The sequence below is a fragment of the Scomber japonicus genome, chromosome 13 (assembly GCF_027409825.1).
Source record: "Scomber japonicus isolate fScoJap1 chromosome 13, fScoJap1.pri, whole genome shotgun sequence".
In the NCBI taxonomy this organism is placed as follows: domain Eukaryota; kingdom Metazoa; phylum Chordata; class Actinopteri; order Scombriformes; family Scombridae; genus Scomber; species Scomber japonicus.
The window spans coordinates 14507990-14533072 of NC_070590.1; the positions used below are offsets into that span (position 1 = coordinate 14507990).

The following is a 25083-nucleotide window of genomic DNA, read 5'->3' on the forward strand; positions in this document are numbered from 1 at the left end:
GACTTGAGCTGATCTGAAAACTGTGTTTCTATGTATAAGTCTACAATTTGTATCCAGTTTAATCTCTGAGTGGTTACAGAAATTTGTTCCTCTATTAAAAAATGATGCATGCTGAGCTCAAGGTTTACAATAATATTCAAAGGTGTTTAGCCAATTATTAACTACCATTAGTGATTGCCCCTTGTTTTTACATTGATACATAAATATCAATGGTACAAGAAAAAAAAAAAAATCCCCCCTCCTCTGTCTGCGACTTCATGGTTTGTGGCTCTCTCGACAACACTGCCCACACACTTTTTTTAGTGGTTAAAAATGAATAGCAAAGTAATGAAGAGAAACAAAATGCCAATTCACCCTGGTTGTAGGGCTACTATAATTGGCATGTTAATGTATTGTCATAGTGTGTTTTAAGGCATCCTACAGGTGCTTTCCTGTTTTTGTGTTACATTGCCACACTTACTGGTAGTTGAAGAATGAGGACACACTGAAGTGGTTTCCTGCAGCTGAAGGAGAAACCACCATCATGTGACTGTGAAATTAGTTAAGATTTAATTCAAAAAGGCCTGCAGTTTTTATTTTAGATAACATCTCTCCCCTCTCATGAATAAGAGACAACAATCACCTCTTTGTCCCTTGTGTCATTACACAGCCACTCTAATAATACTGTACGACCTTATGCTAGTGCTATACCAGTGCACATTTATTTGCATGACTGCCTTATATTACAGCTTGGGAAATCATACAGCAACAGACACCCTTATTTCTATGCAGACAGTAGAAACTGACAACTTAAATTAAGTCAGAAACCAAAAATATACAAAGTAAACAGCTGACTGTCTCTACATTAACATTATCATATGTGAAATACAAATGAGAAGAATCAGAAGCAAAACAGTGCCAACTGTGTCTCATGGTACATAAACCTGGACAAAGCATGTTTATGTATGGTTTGAATCCAGTTGTATGTGTACTACGTGTACATGCAAATCTGAAACAATGTGCTCATCTTCTTCCATTTATTTCAGAGTTAATAAAGGCCTTTTAGCAATTGTGCATCCCTTCTGTCTGCATGGTATTCAGTTCAAAACAGGGATAGAAAACAGCGCAGGTAAAAGGCCACCAGTCCAGCTCTGTAATAGGTTTGACCCTGGCTCCAGGGTCTCCTGTGGGTCAGTTGTGGTCTGTCACTGTGTCAGGATTGTTCACCACCTTCAACCATTTCTGCATCTGCTGGAGCTGCGTTTTCTTGCTCCGGGTCACCAGGCAGGACGACTGCGACTGCCTGGATGAGCTCCTCAATCTGCTCTTCTGATAACCGCTCTTCACTCTCTTCAACCATCTGACGACAAACAAAAAAATAAAAGCCATGTTCACCAATGTCTGTTATTGTAAATGATGTAACTTGAGCTTACTTTATTATAATGTGCACATTCAGCATGGGGTTTGTTTTTCACACAAACAACATTAGTGCACGTTTTTTAAGCTGCAAGTGTGTAACTGTAGATGTTTGCAGTTACAAATGATGGAAATGAATAAATGAGTAAATGAAAAACAGGAAGTTAAATTCACAGGAATTATGCAACATACACAGACCGAGCACACTTATATTTCCCACCCTGACCAGTCAGGGATCACTTTGCACATATGGATAATATAATATGCTTTGCATTTGAATGGAGGACAAGTTGTACATGCTGTATTCTAATGGGAGTTACATCTGGAAATCAAATTCAGTCCCAAACATGAGCAGTTTAGACATTATTTTGCCTCCTCTATTCCCAAATGATAACATTACAAAGCAAATTTACTGAACTATTTTCAGAGATTTTGGAATCACTGAAGCCATATACAGCAAAACAGCTCCACACACCTTCTATTTTGAACTTTGACTAGGGCTGGGTATTAGTACTCGATACTTGTATCAACCCAAATAAATTGATACCAAGTAGTGTCGAAATGTCTCCCGTAAAAAACAGCTACAGATAACTGCAATTAATCCTTTTTGCACCCAGAGCTAGAAAATATGACTATTTGTATGGACTTGTTCTAAGCCAATCAATGCAAACGCTCTTTGAATTAATGCAACATGTAATTGGCCTGCTGCCACAGTACTGCAGTTACAACCCATCTGTGGTGGTGGTGAAGATGTGGAGGAGTGGTGGCATTTTATGAAATTTCATGCTTCCATTCACAAGATGGGTATTGAATGAAGTACTCAACTGGTATTGGTATCACTTTAAGGGTACTTGGATTGATACTGGTATCGTAATTTTTTTAACGATACCCAGACCCAGCTCCGACATTAATTACATAATCTTAAATGAGAATTACCAGTCTCATTATCACCATTATCAGTCTCTCAATACTTTCTGACTTCCAAACCCTGTCTATGGCACTCAGCTGAAAGTCCTGATATTTCCTAATGAATGTTTGAAATCTTCAAAAACGGGTCACAAACACATTGCTTCAATTTTATTTACAGTAAGTATGTTTAGTAAAACAGCAGTGCTCTGTAGTTTCAGTAAAGATGAATCTAACAGGAGTAAACAGTGCATTTGTTGGGGATTATTCTTTGCAGATTGATACACATTAGATGCTGTAATTGTTATTTATGGCATGAGGACGGTACACTTGGGATCAACTTAAAATTAACTACAGTGATTCATTAAGGAATATGTCACTCAGTATAACAGTCTGGTCAACAGACTTTTGGCACACTCCTATGTGCCAATAAGCTATAACTGGCACTGGCTACATGGACAATACTTGCTAGAAGGGTCAATTTGTTGTTAAGTTTTGGTCTTTACATGGGATTGGTTTACAATATTAAAAAAAAAAAAAAATTCATCAGCTTGACACTGAGACATTGACTCATTTCTTTCACAATATGTATGCAAAACAATCATGGAAATGTACCAGTAGTGAAAAAGACTGATAATGGTAATTCTTTTTTTTTTTTTTATACTGTAACTGGCAGAGATGCTGACATGAAGCAGGGAGAGAGAGGGGGGGGGGGGGGGGGGGGGGGTGGCATGCAGCATAGGTCCCTGTCCTGATTGGAACCAGGGCAATGTGATTATGTGGCATGTGCTCTAACCACTTGACCACCAGGGCACTTCTGATAATGGTAATTGATAAAAGTATTGAAAAACACTCACTAGCTGAATTTCCACTGCTGTCTGTGGCCGGTGGTTCAGTAGATGCAGTTTCTCAGCCCTGATGACATTGGGGGGAAAATATCATCAGTGTGTGTGTGTGTGTGTGTGTGTGTGTGTGTGTGCATAGAACACAACATACATAAAGTTTTTGAGTTCATCTAAAAAAACCCCAAAAAACCAGCATGGATCTCATGTAAATAACTGACTGACTTTGTGAGTTTGTGAGGCATCATGGTGTTGAGAAATTCTTTGACGATCTCTGGACTCTGCCGGCTGCAGGGCGTCTTTGACAGGTACTTCAGAGTCTGTGTGGAAATGCAAAGGACACCGTAAGGGCTCCATTATGAGTAAATGTGACACAACAGGCACACTAAGCAGGTTAAAGTCAATGAAGAGAGGGAGAGGACGTGTGCAGACCTCATACATGATGGTGTTGAGATTCTGCTGCCCAGCGCTGTGTTTGTTCTTCCCACTGTCCTTCCTCTGCTCCTTCAGGTCTGTCAGGAGTTTGAATACCTGAGAAAAAACACACATACAAAATTATTTCCATCTCTTCCTTTAACAGCCCTAACAGATTTGAACACAAAGCGCATTACCTTACCTCATAGTTGCTGAGCATAGCAGCGTTGGCATTTTTCCTAAAAAGGAAGAAAATAAGTCATGTTTAAGCACAGAAGTTCATTGCTGCTGTTTTTACGATTCTATATTTGAAATATCTTTTGTTTTTATTGTGAAAAATGACTGATCAGTTGAGGATAGCATTTTGCTTCTTTGTATGCTAAGAGTGTATTTGGTGACAATAAAATTGATTGTGATTATTTAAGGATGTAGTGGGTCACAATACTGAAACTTTTGTTTTTATTTCTGTCTATTCTTTACATTTGGAAACTATGTAAATACTCTACTGTAGCATAATGCTGCTACTAATAATGATTTATTATTTACATATTATCATAATATATAAAATGACAGAACATTTGCGAAAAACATCTATTACAATTTCACAAAATCATATGGTGAATTCAACCAAGAGTCCAAAATCCAAAAGATATTCAGTTTATATGTCAATTACCAGTAAAATGACACAAAAAGAAGAGAAACTGTTATCAGGATGTTCTTCTTAAATGGTAAACAATGTGGCAGATTAATTTCCTGTTAAATATATTGAATAGTTTATTGTTTCTGCACTATTTCATCAAGCCAAAACTGAGAATAGTCTTAAACCTGTCTGTCTCTTATTTAAAAGCTTTGTCCTCTAAGATTTAGAGGATATTTTGAATCCTTAATTATGTATCATGAGCAAGTGTCGAACTGTCAGCTGTTGTGCTGCTGCTGTCAAAAATAAATAATGGCAGCATCCAATGTTTTAACAGATTAATTTATCTTTATAATTACTCCTTAAATTTAAAAAAAAAAACAGACTACAATTTGGGGTTTTACGATTGCCTGTAGTTTAAAATGAGCGTTTCCAACAGGCTGATAAATAGATAAACTGTTCAACCTTAAACAAAATATAAAGAGATAAAAATATATATGTTATAATACGCAACAGTTTCCAGTTAACACTAATAAACAATTATGAACTAATGATCAATTCAAAAAGATTTCTCACACTTCCATCTCGCCAGGCGTTCAGCTGTGCTCCTCTGCAAAAGGCTCCGTGTGGAAAATGACGATCGCGTCAAACGTTCCGCCTGCATTAAATTACTTTTATATATTACTTATTTGCTAGTTATGTCAGATCTGTGTTGTCTTCTTTGGCTTTCACAAAAACTGGACTTTTATGATTGAAAAGACTGCTGTTTATTCTTTGGTGCGCACATCAGACAACCTCTTTGTTGTAACATCCAGGGGTTGAAAACCTACATCCATAGAAAGACTGATTAAGGTTAAGATAGGAATATCAAGGTAAGCCAATCAGAGGCAGAGTGTAGGTACGGACCATCCTTCGCCATTTTAGTAACAAAAGTAAAATAAATCGGCTAATGTTGATCCAAATAAAGATTAAAGCATAAAATAAATCAAATGTCTCCGCCTGCTGTTTAATCTGACTCACTACTGAATAAAATAAATGCTCAGTATTTCAGTGTGAAATCTATTAAAAAAGTAAAGAAAATTAAAATTAATCATTAAAAAATGAATGAATGAAAACATGATTTTATGTCACAAACTGCCATGTATTTTTAAATTGAATCAACAATTATCTTCATTCTCAACAAGTTTCAAATCTTTATGTGTACATGCATGAACATTTGAAACTGATCATGTATCTCCATATAGGAAAATATAGGTTCCATAAAATACAAGAAATCAGAATATCTCTATACTGAATCAGACACATCATAGAGAGGCATTTTTATAATGCCATTCTTCTTAATAATCACATTTCGCATATGCATATATAACCCAACACTGATCTGTCATATTGTTGGCCATTAACATTGGCCAGTTGAACTAAGAAATCCAACCAGCTTAATAATAGTTGCATTTGCTATGAGCAAGCACTGAATTAAAACACATAATTATTTATGGATTTAAAAAAAAAAACAAGAGAAGTAAAATACAGTAAGCAAAAACAAAACATATTTAGAGATATCACTAAAAATGAGTATGGAAAAAAAACATTGTTCCCTTTATCCTAAAAGTGAATATTATTATTTACAACATTCAATAAAATCCCTCCCTTCACTCCTTTGGTGTTTAATTAAATTAAACACTAAACACCTTGTTGCTCTGCACTGAAACTGCTTTCACTGTATCTTTAGTCTGCAGTTAGCTTAGTCGCTCTCTTTGTCCATTGGGACAGGGTCCTCTGTCTGAAAGAAGGACTCAAAGAGCTTCTTGAGCGTCTCATCACCTGCATCCACTAAATTGTTTATGGCATTTCTAAATGCTATGAGATTTCTGTTTTCGACCAGTTTCTTCAAACTGATCATCACATTTGGGTGTTGTGCATAACTGCAAGCAAGGTACTCTTTCAACACGTCGAGTCTTCTGTTTTCCACCATCTGGATGATGATATGCTCAGTAATGTTGGACAAAGATTGGCCATACTCTATGACACTTTGGAGGTCACCTCTTACATTTTGGTAGTGGTACCCTCCAGTATGCATTGCAACAACATTGCAGTGCTTATCAAAGACAGGAGAACCAGATGAGCCAGAGTAAAAACAAGACTCATAAGTTAGATCATGTTTGTAATGTTTGACATATCCTGCCACATCCTTAAAGAACTTGTCAGTCATCAGCTGAATGCACTGTTCATTGTCTTCAATCACACTCCGGACATCAACACCCTCTGGATTTTCATTTTGATGCCTCTCCACAATCTGGCTGCGCTTATCAGACGGAATAATGACGCACGGATCAATCTTTTTCACACCACCGTCAGGATGCCCAATTATGCAAATTCCACCACCTTGGGCAAGGAATCCAAGGTGTGGTAACAGTCCATCAGGCAGCGTCTGATCAGCCCTAAGTTTCAACAAAGCCCAGTCATGTATGTGACCTGACACACCACGACAGTATTCACCAGCAACAATTTCTTCCACTACAACTTTTACACCCTGCATGTGGTCAAGACTTTCAAAGGAGAAATGGACAGTTAACCTCTGCTGAAGTTGCCCTCTAGTCACAGCACAAAAGTCTTTAACGACATGGCCGTTTGTGAGGACAAACTTGCCAAACAGGAGAAAGCCGCTTCCAAGTGGACTCCCATCTACTCTCACCTGACACACAGAATCACTCAGCTGCATCAATTTCTTCATCATTTTCACCTCCAGGCATGTCTGAGCATTTTTTCCATACTCCACATGGAAGAGATTTTGAATACGAGAACGCTTAGGAGCACGCTGACTTTTCATCCTCTTCACCACATCTTTTAACTGTTTAGACAGGAGATGCTGAATGGGTTTTGAATTGGGTATTTCATGTAATATTTTTAATGGGGTTGTACCATCATTTAGCTCTGGTTTCTCCTTTGGTGTGTTGTCATTCACTGACTTGGTTGTGGCTGACTGCTGTGGAGGATCTTGGTTTTCATCTAAATCAGATCTCTGAGATTCATTTTGCATCATGTACCCTTCCTCTAGACTGCCAGGCTGACTTTCTGGTGGACTAGATTGACTGCGCAGTATGATCTTGACAGTTTCCCCATCAAGGTCATCAACAAGGTTGGACATTGCCATGTCAGTGCTTGTGCGAGAGAGCGCGCAGGTCTTTTTGAATATAATACCTGATAGACGGCCATCTCTCTTAAGAGCCTGCTTCACTTTTTCCCCCTTATATGCATAAACAGTAATTTCATTAATGTGAGCATCTCTTTGTAGCGCTGGGTTTCTCATGATTCTCACTACTTTTTTACCTCCCTTTGTTAGGACATGAAACACCATAAGCTTGCCAGGTGGCCTCTTTCTTTGGGGAACACCAGAGCCACAAGCTGGTTGTTTCGCCTTGTCCACAGCTTTAACATATCTGACAGTCAGGCGTTCACCTTTAATTAAGCAACATGGAAAGTGTGAACTGATAGCTTTCCCATCTCTTATAATAACAAGCTCTTTGTCTTTGTTATTTTTTGCAATTTTTCTAAACTCTTCACTTGTCTTCAGCACATCCTCAACAGTTCTTGCTTTATCACAGGTGATAGTTTCAGGTTTCTTGTCTCTCAAGTGCCAATCAAAAGAATGGGTTTCATGCGGCTCCACTTCCTGGCAATGAAAAAACAAAATGATCACTTAACTGAATTACAGTACAACAACTTTATTCTGTTAAAAACCTTGTCGTATCATCTCAACCACACAGCTGAAGTGAAATGGAAACACCTACTAACACTACCAGTAAATACATGTTTACCATGTGCTCATGAAACAAAATGAACTATCTAATAAACAGCAGCAGTTAGGACTAAGATGTTAATTAAAATGTTGAATGAATAAGTCTCTTATTGTATACTGTGTACTGTATTTTATCCATTATTATAAGCCAACACGGAAATTAAACAAAATATGACAAACCTTTGGTTGTAACTTAGCATCAACTTGTACACTTGGTGGCCGACTGCTTTCTCCAGTCTGGTTTCCTGCCATTTTCTTCCTCTAATAATAACAACAGTAATGTTGTCAGTAGCTATGTATTACAAGAAAGCATGCTCAAGAGTTTTGACATGTTATTGTTTTCATTCATTTCTTTGATAAAATGACCAAACTAATATAAAACAGTACAGATGTTGCTGTGTATTTTATCCATTATTATTACTAGCCAACACAGAAATTAAACAAAATATGACAAACCTTTGGTTGTAAGTTGTCATGTTGTAAATTAGGAGGTGGACTGCTTTCCCCATTTGGGTGTCCTGTCACTTTCTTGAGATAACAAACAGTAATGTTGTCAATAGCTATGTAATACAAAATGCAAGAGTTTTTTACATGATCCTGATGATTATTTTTTAAATATATTTTCTTGATAACAGACACTGAGCTAGATGAAACTGCCAAACGTATATATAAGACAGTAGTCTCACAAATCAAATAACTAATGTGGTAAAAGTATATGAAATAATTTGGAACAGGAGAAATCAGTACCTTGACGAATTTGTCCATTGGTCCACCACTTGTGGCCTTAATCTTGGGTCCTATTATGATGTTTGGAGATTTATCTCAGCAACTTTGACAGGATGTAATGTTGTATTTACCTACAAGAAACGGCAGGGAAACATGATCAATTTCTAATGGCTTAAAGTACACAAATATATAATTTAGTCTGTTCAAATCAATATGGCATTTGCTGTGATTCACTTTACTAAAAATAAAACCATAAAAACAAATATAGCTGCAAGCAGTAATTAGCGGGTTCAATCCTTTTTGTGCTCAACAGAGGGAAGCAGCTCAATCAGCCACAATTAAAGCCGCAAGCAGCAAAGAGTGACTTTCAGGCTTTACAAATGTATGACCTAACATGTAACAAATGTATGACTAACATGTCATTCATGTATTCTGGACCTAAACCATTCAGTGATTTGTAGACCAGTAGCAGAACTTTAAAATCTATTCTATAGCTGACTGGGAGCCAGTGTAAAGACTTTAGAACTGGAGTAATGTGCTCTGATCTCTTTGTTCTGGTCAAAACTCGAGCTGCAGCTGTTTAATGCTTTTTTGTGGGAGTCCAGTCAGAAGACCGTTACAGTAGTCGAGTCTACTTGAGATGAAAGCATGAATCAACTTCTCCTGGTCTGTTTGAGACATAAAACCCTTCACTCTGGATATGTTCTTAAGCTGATAGAAAGCTGTTTTGGTGATTGATTTGATGTGACTGCTGAAAGTCAGATCTGAGTCTATCAGCACGCCAAGGTTTCGGACTTGGTCCGTAGTTTTTAGAGAGAGTGACTCCAGATGTTTACTGACAGCAATCCTCTTCTCTTTATTGCCAAAAACAATGACCTCAGTTTTGTCCTGATTTAATTGAAGGAAATTTTGGTTCATCCAATTAGTTACTTGCTCTAAACAGTGACACAATGACTGTATTGGACTGTAGTCATCTGGAGACAGTGCTAGGTATATCTGTGTGTCATCTGCATAACTGTGATAGTCTACATTAGAGTTCTGCAGAATTTGACCCAAGGGCAGCATATATAGACTGAACAGAAGGGGTCCAAGAACTGACCCTTGAGGAACTCCACATGTCATAGCCACTCGATCAGATTCATAACTTCCAATGGTCACAAAATAACTCCGCTCTTCCAAGTAGGACCTGAACAAGTCTAGGACTGTTCCACTGAGTCCTGTTCGTGGTGTTCATAGAGCCAAACCCCAAAAAGTTCTATTAATATTAACATTACAATTTGTAATATTATGAAAACTAGCACAAAAAACAAATCCATCACAGCTGACTTTAACGGTCCAAGAAGCTTTTTATAAGGCATATGGTCACCATATAGTGAAAATTAAATTTAAAATGTTTTAACCATATCTTAGTGCATTAAGAACAAAATGTTAAACTCGAAAACAAAAAGTATATCCGCTAGATGGCAGAAAGGTAATGTAGCAACCCTGCAGCAATGTTCTGTTATAATGTCAATGGTGCTGTGAGTTAATGAATTGTTTGGGATTGAATGAGTGAGTAGGGGGCGGGGTGCGAGTGTGACGGGAATGGGGGCTGTGCGAGTGCGCGTGCATGTGTGTATATGTGAGCCTGTGAGGAGAGAGCGAAGGGCACAGTTGGAGTTACGGCTAACTTTATGTCTTTGGCGTGGTTACGGCCGACAGTAACCTGTACTGTTACAGCAATAAACGGAGTTTTGCTGAATAACACTTTGTCATCCTTTCAACACGTCCTGGCGGACGCTACAGTACTTTGCAACATCAGCTTGAGTTTCCTCACCTGCAGAAAGTTTATATGTTGGACTTTTGAGACAGTCCCTGCCCAAATGTTATTAGTCCAGCTCAGGGGACGGTTCATTTATTGAACTTGGATGTAATTCGTTGTCTACTTTACTATGGTAGGAAAGACGCGTTGTTTGTGTTTTAACCAAAGGTTTTATACAGTCTATGGTTTTAACAAAGTAATCCCGGAAGTTGGCATCTGTCCATTAATTTCCAATCTATGAGTTACTTGTGACTTTAGAGAAACAGGATTTTTAGTTCTGCTTTTTCTCCTTCATCTCCGACTCTTGACAGTGGCCACGGTGTCTTAAAAGAGCAGGCTGTTGGAGAACTAGGCTGTTTATCTGTGAAATGTTTTTCTATTCGGATGTACACAGGTTGGTGAGGGTGAAGAAAAAAATACAGTGACGTTACAATGACCATAAAGCTGATGCTGCGTTCCATTGCACTCGGAACTTGGAAAGATCCGAGTCGAAAGTTCAGACTTCCGAGGTAAATGCGTTCCATTTATGCAAACTCGGAAAACATGGCCGACCACAGAAAGGTGATGTTTGTTTGGATGTTGTTCGAGCATCAAAAAACACTTATGTGGAAGTATATCAGCTACTTCAGGGAGAGAGAGAAAGAGAGACACAATATGCTGTAAGTACAACTTAAATAACACGCCATTTAACGTAGCAGCGAGGGGAATCTTGCATGCGAGCCTTGCAGATGTCAACAAATGCTGCACTGTATTCCCTATTTCATAATTTCCTCCTTGCTTAAACATCTATAATGTGTAAAATAAGAAGGATAAATAAAGAAATGTCTTTCTATTGGATATCATGCAGCAGTAGTTATTAAATGTATTTGATTATTAGTATTATTCATAATTGTTGTTATTATATTCATTATCATTACTTGATTATTATTCATCATTATTATTTAACTATTATTATTACTTCATCTATTCTACCTATTATCTTATTCAGTATTGTAGTGTGAATGTTTTGTTATGTGTGAGCAGCTGATAGAACAGTATACAGAAAACAATGAAATGAAAAAACAAACAAGGGCGGGGTATATTATATCAAATCAAACAAATTATACATTGTAGAAATATTTATAGTCTTAATTGCCTTCTGATTTGTAGATGTAGAGATTCATTTGAAATAATTTTCTATTTCTTTTTGTAGCACAATAACTAATAAGTAAATAAGTAATAGTTGAGAGGAGGGTGATATTTACCTCTGACAATGTGCGCCGCCATCTTGCTATGACATCATTCCCCCGACTCGGGCTGCTCGGATCTTTCCCGAGTTCCCCTGGGTGTGATTCAGCTTCTTAAAGGGACTGAAAGAATTACTGCTGTTCCAGAAAATTATAGGCTACTTGTGATATTTTTGTGGGTGGAGTAGATATTACAAAAAGATCCTGCTCTAACAGATTTTTGAGAAGCTGCTTACCAGGGGCGTCACTAGGTTTTAAGGACAGAGGGGGCTTAGCCCCCAGGAGATGCACAGGATGTGAGCGAACGTTTAATTTCACAAACAGCTAACAAAAACTGAGAAATTACTTTTCCACTTATTGGACAGACTTAACAGAGATACTTTACTGAGTAAATGTTTGCTTGTAAATGCTCCTAAATAAAAGCTCAAGTTAAATAAGTCTTATATGGTGCACTTGGACTGAAATGTTTCATATTTCATATTCATATCGAGATCCATAAAATTACAAGACTGTCCGCATCATAAATGACTCTATCCTGTGAAATCCTTTAGACCAGCCATCTTCAACTCATTCCACAAAGGGCCATGTGGCTGCAGGTTTTCATTCCAACCAAGCAGGAGCACACCTGGCTCAATTCATTTAATCAGCTGAACTCACTCTTCAGTCAGCTGATTGGTGTGCATGTGTGCTCCTGCTTGGTTGGAATGAAAACCTGCAGCCACATGGCCCTTTGTGGAATGAGTTGAAGATGGCTGCTTTAGACTCACCTTTCCAGTAGTAGAGGTTTCTCCCCTCTCACTCTCTCTCTCTGCCCTGACTCCTACAGGTCAACAGGGGTGGTGGAGTGATTATCATTATTATTATTATCCACATATGTGAATGAGCTCAGCTCCTGTTACACTGTGTGCATCTGATGCTCCAGAAGGAAGTCACCCCAACGATAGTATATGGTCAAAAAGAGTGCACACCTAACTCTATGAACAACCAGGACCTTCACAGTGCATTTCAGACTAACTAGCTAGCTAAGTAGAAGCATTCTTTTAGAGCTGAAATGTAACTTTTGACCGCAAAACAACAAAGGTAAGACTTGCACAGAGATCGTCTATACAGCACGCATCTCACGCTGCCTCCTGTACAGGGGGGGGGGGGGGGGGGGCTCTCCTACAGAGTGTGCAAGCCAGGTTTTTATTTGTCAAACAGGGAGCATTTGGTAATTACGTGGGACTTTCTGCTGTTAGCTGGGGGGCTGGAGCTAACTTATTGTTACTATCAGCAGTGATGAATACTTACTCTCTTTAGTATATTCATTCTTGTTCACGTTCTTCTCCTAATGCTGCTCTAGTCGGTTCGGTGTGCTGTGTGCTGAGCTCCCGGTACACCGTACACACATGCTGCAGCAGGTACCCAGGTACCGAGTGCAACCTAGGTTTCAGGGAAAACATGGACTGGATTTCAGTGATGTGGGCGTGCTCTATGGACAAAACACTCCTCATTTTCTTTCTTCAAAACTTTATATGGGAAAGCCAGCTATTTCCCCCAAAAAAACTTTATTGAAGTTTGCAATGTACAAAAAAGATCAGTCATTCCAGATCACAGTTTGTGCAATAGCAACAACATGGTTTACAGTCATGTGAAGGCATAGTAAGGGTTATTGCCAGTAATAATAAATGAAAGACAAAGAAAAAAACCAAACAAAAACAAAACCCTGGTGTGACAGACTTCATCATCTTCCAAATAAATGAAAATTGTATTTGTGACAGCTTATTGATTGAAAACCTCTGAATGGATATCCATCACTGATATACATTTCTTATTTGTAAGTAACTTAAGAGACTTGAGATAATAATCAAGATAATCAATAATAATCAATAATGTAAATAATGGAGACGAGTTTTGAAATTTACAGATTTATGGATGTGAAATTTTCCTAATAAAATATAAAGATTGACAATAGTGTGTACTTTCTTTTCTTTGAATTCGAAAACACTCCTCTTCTCATTTTTTCATCAATAAAACTTTATTGACAATAATAATTCAGCACAAAAGCAGTATTTAATGTACATTACAAAGAAATGAATAGCAGCCAGGGGGGTTATTCAAATAAATACAGCAAATAAAGAGCACAAATTATATGTTTTGATAGCTTTCTTATTATTTGAGTCACAGATGCTCTGGATGTATTGTTCAGTTTCCCTTTGAAATGCCAAAAACAGGGCTTTGAGTGACTAAATTTAGCTTTGTGTAGGCCTATATGGTGTTTCCCTAGTATTATTATTAGATTTATGACACAGTTCTTTCTGTTTTTTACTTTCAACATCATGGATGTATTACTTCTTTCCAGAGGGTGGCAGTGGAGTGACAGTGCCAGAACAGGTGCATCACAGTTTCAGGCTCAGACTCACACAAAGAACAGTTCACACATACATCTTTCTTAAATTTGAACAAATAATGTTTGGCAGGGTAGTATCTATGAATCAGTGTGTAAGACACTTCTCTCACTTTGTTTGTAATTAAGTATCTGTATGGGAGGTTCCATACATGGATCCAGTTCAAACCATCAACCATATTAGACCAGTACTGAACAACAGATAGGGTAGTGATGATATCTGTCTGAAACAATGATCTGATGAGATGATTATTATTTGTTTTAGATTTGACAAAGAAGCATATATGACCCACTGGTGTTAATGTGGGGTCTAAAGGAAGACAAACTGGTTTTCAGCACCTCTTAATAGAGTTAGGATACCAGAGGAAACGGCATCCATTACAATTGCAAATTTATTTGGGGTAACAGGAACACCATATGTTTGAAGAAATTTATAGTAATTTAGCAGATTTCCATTATCATTGAGTAGCTGAGTAACTAAAATTATGTTATTATCAAACCAGGAATTAAGAAATAGAGATTTATTTTTATATATGATGTGCTGATTGTTCCAAATAAAGCATCTATGTGGAGAGAAGTTGTGTATATAGATTAAGGACCATGCCAACAGCATTTGCTACACTCCTCTTCTCATACAGTCTTCAAATGCCCGCCTTTGACGTCACCATCCTGGTCATCCCCTTTTTTCTTCTTCTGGTGATATTTGAAGCAGACTGGACCTATCAAAGGCATATTACTGCCCTCACAGGTCATGTGTACAACGCCACTGAATTAGTTAAATATTATTATTAATAATAATACATTTTATTTGGAACGCATTTTACATTTTAAGCAAATCTCAAAGTGGCACAACTTCAAGTAAAAAAGCATCAATATGAAAGACAGATTTAAAAAATAACTAACATAAAACATCATAAAACAAGAGCATATAAAAGTAGCAAAAAGCAAGGTTAACTAAGAGTCAACGTTCTGCTAAAAAGAAATGTTTTAAGCCCTTTTTGAAAACTCTCAGTAGTCTGTGGTGCCCTCAGCTGATCGGGAAGGATATTTCATAGACAAGGGGCAGCTGAACTGAAGACCCAATCACCCAGGGTGCTGAGTCTATTCTTGGGGAGAAGGAGGCGATTGGAATTTGTAGAGCGGAGGGATCGTGTTGAGGTTAATGGAGTGAGTGAGTAGTATAATAGTGTTGCCTGATACTCCATTTAACACAGTCAATAATTCTACTATTAGATCTGGTTTGGCCCCACATTTCCCACCATTGGTGCTAGAATCTGAGAGTGCTGGTCTAATTTCTTCATCCCACCTTAGTACCAAGTTTGCCACATGCTCTGTAGTGAAGACTGGCACATGATTTGATATTCAGTTTTCATGATGCATCAGTAATTGTGGAATGGTTATTTCTATTGCAGCTATTCCATTGTTAAAATTTCGAGCCCTCAATAAAAATATGTATGTAATCTGCACATTTTTCTTTAAGATGGCCACTAACTAAAGTCACTTCCTGCATGTTTCTTCTTAATTTGGTCTCACATGGAAAAGTCTACACTGAATTCTGATAAAAAGCCATGTTGAACAAGGTGGCCACCACACTGTTGAGTCCATCAACAAATATTTCACTCCTGCTTCCTGTTCTCTCTTTTCCACCCCTTCCCTTGGGTTCTCAATGCTCCCCCAAAAACAATGCCTGACAACACTGGAAACCTGCTGGCCTACTTCATGAGTGGTAACATTGACACATAGTCACTAAATTACAACCCCTCAGTTGCTGTCAAATGCCAATAAGTTAAAGGACTGTGAACTTACTGCAATTTCATAGTTAGGAAATAGCACGCTATCTATTCTGGTCTCAATAGTGGTCGGATATACAGCAAATTCATCCGCTGGACCCGTTTTCAGTGGGACTGCAGCCATCCAGATTTCTGTTGAAGGTTTCAGCATATGGAAGTGGGCATGGTTTCACCCTAACTCAATTATAAAACCATAATACAAACCCGTGTCCAAAATCCATACATATTGTATAGATGTAGAGGATGTCAACGCCTGGCCATGATGTTTTCTTTTTGTACTGGGATGTTTGTTCTTTGTGATTTTCTGTCAAAAGATCAAAAAATAAATAAATGAAACCATAATAGCTACATCTATGGCAAACTATCTACACGAGGAAACGGCTTTATGATCCATTTTTTAAACGACTGGAGTTCAGCTTTGCCTCAAACCAACCGATGCCTTACCATAGGCGACTGACCGTTCCCCTTTATTTATTGACAAAAAACAGCTGCAATCTCTTTGTCCATGAAGTGATAAATAATATAGCTACAGAATATCAAAATATTTACATTAGGTTTGCTAAAGAAAAGTAAAAAAAACAAACTCTGAGCTAGAGGGAGTTACAGTTCTTAGCCTTTTGATTAGAGGAAAAATCTAATTGAATTAATGCACTGTTTGTTGAGAAAACAAGTTCAGCTTCTTATCTGCAAATTTGCTTTTTTGAATTTGAAATTCAGCCAATATATTTAAAATATTTGTAATATATAGCTGGTAATTTAATTTAGAGTTCTCTTATTCTTTCTTCTTCCAGTGTACATGTTTCCAAAATAACCAAAAATGTTCATTAATATAGCTACTGATAAACATACACGTTATTCCAAAATGGCTTTACTGAGTGAGCAGCAGTCTCAGGCAGGGGATGATAGCTGGGGCTAAGCCCATTTTAAAAATTACATTTAACTCAGTAACACTGCCTCAACTGTCTTCAAGATTTTAAACTCTGAATCACAATTGTTATAAAGCAGCTTGTTGAAGTCACTGTTCAAAAAAAGTGACTGCAACAAGATTTTTTAATTTTTTAACCCTCCTGTTGTCTTCCCGTTGATCATTTTGTCCTCCAGGGTTCAAAAGTGACCCGATCTTCATTTCAACATATTACCACAATTACACATTTTTGTAATTACTCATTTAAATGAAATTACACCTAATTTGTTTGTTAAAATTGTGTCAAAATTGGCCCAGGGGACAACAGGAGGGTCAAATAGATTAGGGGCCACCCCCTAGCTCCGCCTCTGGTCTCAGGGGAAATACAACGAAATGTACAAAAATATTTCTCAGCTCGATAAAATCCCATGAGTAAGTTTTAAACAAACGTGGTCAGATATAAGCAGGTTTATTTGGATCCAGACAGGACCATCTATTCTTTTGCAGACAGGGGCACCATTCCCTGACAAATACAAACATGACATTTTAACAAATATTTTAAAGGTAGCCTATATAACAAATAATTTCATAATAATTAATACCAAAACATTCTGGAAACACCTCATCTAGTCATCTTATGTCCCCCCTGTTACTGTGTGTCCCCCCTGTCACTATGCAAAACAGTAACAGGGGGGGCATTTTAAGCTAAAATTAGCCATTGCTACTTATGTGATACACTACAAGCTAGCACTTTGTGACAACCAAGGAAGATTTTTATAATAAATATTAACCATATTTTCAAAATTACCAAAAATAATCAGCTTCACTGATGCAAAAGTGTAACAGGGTGGACACATTATACTTTACCCATAGACTGTATATGGCTTTACCAAATAATTTAAGCACTCAAAAACATGGGGAAAAAAAGGTATATAAAAGAGTATACTTACTTAGCTTTTTGTTTGAGCTCTTCCCGCCAAAAGTATATACTACATCCCAAAGTCACATGACTATAGGAATAGCCAGAGCAGGGGGTGTTCAGAGTTATTTGCATCAGAGTAACAGGGGGGACAGTCGACTCGGGGACACAACATATTTTCAAGATTTTAAATATTAAAAATGTTTTAATCTCTACAAATAACGTTTGGTAAACAATATTGTTAATACAGATATAAAACAAAAATGAGGAAAAAATATATATATATTTTTTAATTACATAGGCTATATGTGTAACTTAGTTGAGCAAACATGATTGGGGACATGGCAGTTCAGCCCACTTCTGTTAAAATCTGGGTAATTATTTTAAGTTAAATTAATGCTGTGCACATAACATTGTGTTCTATGGTAAAGGAGGGTTAACAATGTAAAATAAGCTTTTAAAAAGTAGTATAAGTCTATTTTTACACAAAATATACCATATTATGTCACGGGGACTCAAATGGCAGCGGATAGTTTGACTGACCCATAGACTGTATACCCGAGTGACGACCATAGACTGTGGTGACGACTGAAGTGCAGCTCATCGTCTTGTGACGTCTTTTAAAGGGACAGGAGCACATTTACGGACAGTATGGAGACCAACTAGACTAGCAGCTCCGAGCACCGTCCGCTGGCATTCATCGTTACCTCATTTACAACACTTCACCGGACAGAGCCGCTGCAGACACCCGGCCTCGATAAACATGGCTAACACTGAGGTAAGTTTAACATTTATCTGTAACAGGTGTTGTGTCGAAGTCTGCTGTCCCGTCGAAATGTGTCCCCTGAACCCTAACCCTACTGCACCTTATATCACCAAGCAGTCGTCTTCTGAGGTGCTCACCGCAACCTTCACCCTACTTTCTATCTCTACTAACCATAACAATAACATAAATCCTTACCTTAATCGCGAAGGTGTTGCTACTGAAAACACAATTTGGACATAGGGGGAACATTATTTGAGGGGGGGGGACATATTCTCCATAACACCAACATCCACGTGTTGTTGTTTTAACACCCAGCTGGACTCAGACTTAACAAAGCAAGCTGTCAAACCATCCACTGTGCCTGTGCTAGCTAAAGTTAATACTGTATTATCCATGTAAAATATGCTTTAGCTCACGATAATGTGTGTATTTTCATATATATAACATTGCCATTGTGTCTCTGCTTTTCTCCTCAGGGAGGTAAACTGTGGGGAGGTCGTTTCGTGGGAGACACAGATCCTATCATGGAGAAGTTCAATGCATCCATCGCTTATGATCAGAGGATGTGGGATGCTGACATCCGAGGAAGTAAAGCCTATGTGAAAGCTCTGGAAAAGGCAAAGCTGGTCACCACAGATGAGATGAGCCAGATTTTACATGGGATGGATCAGGTGAACACTTGGCTGCACATGAGATGACTAGACTGTGTAAATATTAACTTTTTGGTCACACATTCGTGTGCAAGAAAGGAAATACACACCCGCTGCCTTATAGGTGTGTGTGTGTGTGTGTGTGTGTGTGTGTGCGTGCGTGTGTGTCACTGCCAGCCCTGGTGCCCTGGTGTAGATGCAGGTTAATAGATGAACAGCTGAAAATGTGCCATGGCGCTGAATTCCTCTGTGTATTCTGCTGAGTGTGTGGTGAACAATGCCATCATCATGTGACAGATGTCAGCTGCAAACAGCTCCAGTAATTTGTTCACTCACACATTCAGGTCAGATTTTAGGGTGCCCTCTCTCTGCCCTGCTGTTGTTTTGCTTTGACAGTACAGGTGACGTGAGGTAAACACAACATAACACAGAAAAACAAAAGAATCTAAGGTTTCTACATTCACTGTGTGCATTACTATAACATAATTGCTTCTGGACTTCTGAATCTTTGCCCATATCTTTAAGTGGTTCAGTGGTTAAATTGGTGCATTTGAAAGGTTTGATTATCACACTCATATGAAGTGATAGTGCTTTTTCCACCCAGATTCATGACGAATGGTCCAAAGGTGCGTTTGTCATCAAACCTGGAGATGAAGACATTCACACTGCCAATGAGCGCAGGCTAAAGGTGAGCTATAGCTTGTATGTTCATCATTACTTTGCAGAAGACACTGTAATTGTAAATGACCACATTAGACAGTTTATGGTTTGTTCTATAGGCAATGTTTTGAGACATTACATCATGGGGGACTGGTTTACTTTAAGTCAGTCTCACATACACCGTCCTGCCGCATAAACACTCACATACTCACTGTGTAATTCTGCTGCTGGAAAAAGTCTCCAACAATTACACATTTACTCCTGTTTTAGAGGCATTTAATAAAAACTGCTGTTGCTGTAGGAAACTACTGTTCAAATAAAAAAGGAAATAATATATTTTTGACCTATTTTAAAGATTTTTTAAATTTACAGTAATAATTAAGAAGCTTGATAGGTGCCAGAGACAGAGTAGGTAAATCAGAAGATACAGAGACAGTGCATTGTCAGTTTTGGTCATTTCATGGGTTTTATTGACAATGTGAAGAAACTCATGGATAAAATTTGTCTCCTGTTCCTTTTTAATTATAGCCTATAACTATACACTATGCATGTCATGGCTGCATTATAATCCTTTGGCTTTTTTCAGGAGCTGATTGGTGCACCTGCAGGGAAGCTGCACACTGGCAGGAGCAGAAACGACCAGGTTTGTTTTGACAAGATGAAAACTGTAATGACATAATGATCATGTACAGTTGCATCCTGTACAGTGTAATACTTCATTGCTAGGAATATTTGATAGAGTATAGTGAGACTGTGGTGCATGTGTTTGTGTCAACCAGGTTGTGACTGACATGAGGCTGTGGCTACGTGATGCCATTTCAACTCTGACGGACAATACTCTGCAGCTGATATCTACGATGGTTGAGCGTGCAGCAGCGTAAGAAAAATTCACGCGGGCATACACAAACATACAGACATACTTTTAACTGTCTTTTCTTAAAGTTTCCTCACGGTGTCACCTTTTTCTGAACCTCAGAGAAATTGACGTCCTGTTTCCTGGTTACACCCACATGCAGAGAGCTCAGCCAATCAGGTGGAGCCACTGGATTCTGAGGTGACCTTTCTAAAGCGAAACCTGCAGCACATTTCTCCCACTTTATATTAGACGATACGTGATTTATGTCATTGTCCTGCTTCTCTTTCCCTCTCTCTCCGGTTGGCCTGTCCCTTAGTCATGCTGTTGCTTTGAGCAGAGATGTGGATCGGCTTCAGGAGATCAAGAGAAGAGTTAACGTTTTACCTCTGGGCAGGTACGCTGCAGACACACACACACTGTCTGACACTGATTTTCACACACATGATTAGATCATTTCATAAGAATTTTTTTTTTTTCATCTTCAGCGGAGCCATCGCTGGGACACCACTTGACATCGACAGGGAGCTTCTGCAGAAAGGTCAGAACAAAAAAACAAAACAAAACAAAAACCAGATTGTCACTGTAATGTCCACACTGTCTGAAAGCTCTTGTGTTACACTTACATTTCAACTGTGTATCATTTAGTTAAAAAAAATATGTTTTTAAAAACTGAAACCATTTCTCTTCATCTTGATCGGTAGAGTTGGCATTTGATGACATCAGCCTGAACAGCCTGGATGCTACGGGCCAAAGAGACTTTGTTGGTACGTACACCACACATATCAGCTGTCTTTCATAAATTAATACAAACAATGAAAAATACACTAAAAATAAGTTTGTGTTTCTTTAGTGGAGTTCTTGTTCTGGGCTTCGTTGTGTTTGACCCATCTCAGTAAGATGGCTGAGGACCTGATGCTGTACAGCACAAAGGAGTTCTCTTTCATCAACCTCTCTGATGCCTACAGGTCAGTTTATATTTCATTATGTGATTCTAAAGTTAAGTTTGCACATGTTCTGCACAACTCTGGATTAAATCATGCCATGTGTGAACTACAGAAAGTCAATAATCCATGTATTGATTAAAAATCAAACATACGGTGTGTGTTTGAACAAGGAATTGGTGTTTCTGAACATAGTAACCACCAACAAAAAAGTTAACATGTTCAAAGTTTAACAAAGCAATTAATTATATAAAATAAAATACAATAAGCTGTATTGTATATGACAATCTATTTTTTGCAGAGAAAGTTTTTAATTTTAATTTTTTTTATTGATCTAACATGAATAACTGGTGCTTATATTTTACTACTAATTTTGGCCTTTTGTCAGTTTAACAAAAAATATGTTTTATGGCTGAAACAAGCAATATTACGATCAACTCATTCATCATTTATCAGTCTGTTAAATGTCACAAAATAGAGTAAAACGTCCATCACAGTTTCTCAAAGCTTGAGGTGGAGTCCGACCAACCGTCTAAAATCCAAAGCCAATCAGTTGACAATGATATTGAAAAAACTGAATATTATCTGATTGGAGAAGCTGGAATTACAATATTTGGTCATTTTTGCTTAAAAATAACTTAAACAATGAATTTATTATCAGAGTGATTGTCAGTTAAATATTTTTTGATTGACTGACTGATTGATCAACTAATTGTTGCAGCTCCCTTGAGTCTTTGGCTTAAGGCTGCTGTCCTAGCTTCACATCACAAAAATGATCAAAGTATGCATGAATGTTTCCCCACACATTCCTCCAATTTCACCACATTTTTTATTTTCCTCTTTTCCTCTCATCTGTCCTTGTATGTGTGTAGCACAGGGAGCAGTTTGATGCCCCAGAAAAAGAACGCGGACAGTCTGGAGCTGATCAGGAGTAAAGCCGGCCGAGTCTTTGGCAGAGTAAGACCTTTAACTAAAGAATGAATTTTATTAAATCATCTGTTTATCTGTTCATTGAATGCTTCTCTGCCAGTTTCAGCCCGGATGCTGCGTCTCAAGAGCTCACTCCAATAGCCCTTTTTAGTCAGATGATGTTACAAAAAACACATAATGTAAAATAAAAATGTAATAATCTTTGATATGTGTTTTGTAAATTTAAATTCTTGTATCTTACTGTAACATAATTACATCAAACAACAAGAACACTGTGATTAGCACATGTGGAGATCACATTTCTCATAAACCCTTAACCTTCTTTTACTTGTTAAAAGAGGATTGTCAGAAATATTTTTACTGCAGACTTTTCACTCCATGTGCCATCTGCCAGAAACAGGAAAACCAGCACCCTCATGTGCCGTAAAGCTATCACTAGTATAACTTTTATCACTTCCAAATCAAACCTGGAAAAAGCTTGAAAAAGTCTGTGTTAAAGGCTGATAGAAAAACTTAAGCAACCTAATAAATGAAACGTCCTCTCTTGGTGCCCACTTATTACCTTACAAAAGCAACATAGCACATACTTGGACACATTTTTAGTCCTTTGTCTTTCCATTTGTATGACTTCTCATAGGTTGTCCTGTCCCACTCAAGTTTTATCTGTTTTTCAGTGTGCAGGCTTCATGATGACGCTGAAGGGCCTGCCCAGCACCTACAATAAAGACCTGCAGGTATGAACATGTCTTTGTGTGGTTTCACCTAATAGGCAGGATTTATCTCTGGATATTTCCTCTTTAACCTTTTTTTTCTGCTGTCTTTGTCATCCTTTCTCAGGAAGACAAAGAGGCCATGTTTGACTGCTATGATACTGTTCATGCTGTGCTGCAGGTGACAACTGGAGTCATGTCTACGCTCAAGGTCAGAGGTCAAGTTCACTGTTGTTTGAAAAATTAATGTATAAAAACACACAGGGAATCATGGGTACACTGTGGCTGCAGATAGAAATTTTGAACTGAAACATTGTGTGGTAGATTTTTTGATGTTTGTCCTGTGTTTCAGATTAGCCAGAGTGTGATGGAAGCGGCCCTCAGTCCTGACATGTTGGCTACTGATCTGGCCTACTACCTCGTGAGAAAGGGGGTGAGTAGTGTATTATGTAGATCTATTACCATCCGAATGTTGTGCTAATTGTAAGATTTTTTTTTTTAACTCGATGCAAAGCAAACCAGTATGGCACTTTGCATATTATTTTCATCATTTGTTGCTGCAGTCCACACACACCACGTTCTGTTTCTGTCTGCCAAAAATTTAGTTAATTCTGTTTGCCGGCACAGAGGTGCAGTGGTTAGCACAGTCACCTTGCAGCAAGAGGGTTCTGGGTTGAACACACCAGCTGGCTGGTGCCTTTCTGTGTTGAGTTTGCATGTTGTCTCCGTGTCTGCATGGATTCTCTCTGGGTACTCTGACCAAAAACACGCAGGTTAGGTTAATTGATGACTCTAAACTGCCCGTAGTTGTGAATTTCTGTATACTATACCAATATACTGTACTATACTAGTATACTATACTAGACTGACTGGCAGCCTGTTGAGGGTGGAACCTGCCTCCCTTCAGAGGATGAGCAGCAAAGGAAATGGATGGGTGGATGCCAACTATCTGATTAAGTGAAAAAACAAGATTAAAACAAATCTTAAATGTGGCACAGTTTTAACCAGAACATTTATATTTTTAGGGTTTTGTATATGTCTGTGTGTAACAGTTATTCTGTGTTGCAGATGCCGTTCAGAGAGGCCCACGGTATGTCTGGTAAAGCTGTGTTCGCAGCTGAATCCAAAAATATCACCCTGAATCAACTCACTGTGGAGGACCTGAGCGCTATTAGGTGACACACACACACACACACACGCACACACAGACTCAGCATGAAAATTGTGCTCTTCAAATGATTACATTTTCCCTTTCTTCCTCCTCTTCTTCCCTGTACCTTTTGTTGTTGTAGCCCTCTGTTTGGAAGTGACATCTCCTCAGTATGGGACTACAGGAGCAGTGTGGAGCAGTACAGCGCCCCTGGAGGCACAGCCAAGAGTAGCGTTGCTGCACAGGTGGAACACCTGAGGAACTGGCTGAAGAGACAGGCACAGTGACCTCGAAACGACTTCACCTTAACATTTAGAATCAGGTTTACTGAAACACGTTAAATAGGTCAAGCTGATTTTTATAACTTGAAAACCATGTTGCCTTTCTACTATTCCTTCCCTTTTAAGTACATTTAACATGTCAGTTGGATATAAAACATATTTTCAATTGATCATGGACTGATCGTACACGTTACAAATGACCTGACCAGTGTAAAATAGCTGACAAAAGTGAATAAATGTTACTCAAACAATGTTTTCACAGTTTGATCTCCACCATAGTTTTGCTTCTTGTGTAGACCCACTCAGACTTAAAGTGCATTTCCAATGCTATGCCTTCCCCGGTGTAGGAAGGCTCGGGGCTTCACACACACTGCTCAAAGTGTGTGTGAAGTGTCTG

The 25083-nt window shown here is 38.2% G+C and overlaps 3 protein-coding genes across 3 annotated transcripts; 1 reads left to right on the forward strand and 2 right to left on the reverse strand.

The window, feature by feature from the left end:
- Positions 1 to 561: 561 nt before the first annotated feature.
- On the reverse strand, positions 562 to 4834 carry crcp (calcitonin gene-related peptide-receptor component protein). Its single transcript, XM_053331363.1, has 6 exons — positions 4771 to 4834; positions 3760 to 3796; positions 3576 to 3674; positions 3369 to 3463; positions 3159 to 3216; positions 562 to 1339 (listed from the first exon to the last, which is right to left on the reverse strand). The coding sequence occupies exons 1-6, from the start codon at positions 4776 to 4778 to the stop codon at positions 1193 to 1195; spliced, it is 444 nt and encodes a 147-aa protein (XP_053187338.1). The 5' UTR covers positions 4779 to 4834; the 3' UTR covers positions 562 to 1192.
- Positions 4835 to 5935: 1101 nt separating this feature from the next.
- On the reverse strand, positions 5936 to 8491 carry LOC128370882 (serine protease FAM111A-like). The gene is made up of 3 exons (XM_053331066.1): positions 8447 to 8491; positions 8171 to 8251; positions 5936 to 7864 (listed from the first exon to the last, which is right to left on the reverse strand). Exons 2-3 carry the CDS (start codon positions 8240 to 8242, stop codon positions 5936 to 5938), a joined length of 2001 nt encoding a protein of 666 aa, XP_053187041.1. The 5' UTR covers positions 8243 to 8251; positions 8447 to 8491.
- A 9900-nt stretch (positions 8492 to 18391) lies between these two features.
- Positions 18392 to 24959, forward strand: asl (argininosuccinate lyase). The gene is made up of 16 exons (XM_053331355.1): positions 18392 to 18520; positions 18985 to 19179; positions 19763 to 19846; positions 20405 to 20461; positions 20598 to 20695; positions 20795 to 20872; positions 20991 to 21068; positions 21160 to 21212; positions 21376 to 21438; positions 21525 to 21639; positions 22488 to 22572; positions 23220 to 23279; positions 23383 to 23466; positions 23608 to 23688; positions 24324 to 24430; positions 24548 to 24959. Exons 1-16 carry the CDS (start codon positions 18506 to 18508, stop codon positions 24690 to 24692), a joined length of 1398 nt encoding a protein of 465 aa, XP_053187330.1. The 5' UTR covers positions 18392 to 18505; the 3' UTR covers positions 24693 to 24959.
- Positions 24960 to 25083: the final 124 nt, after the last annotated feature.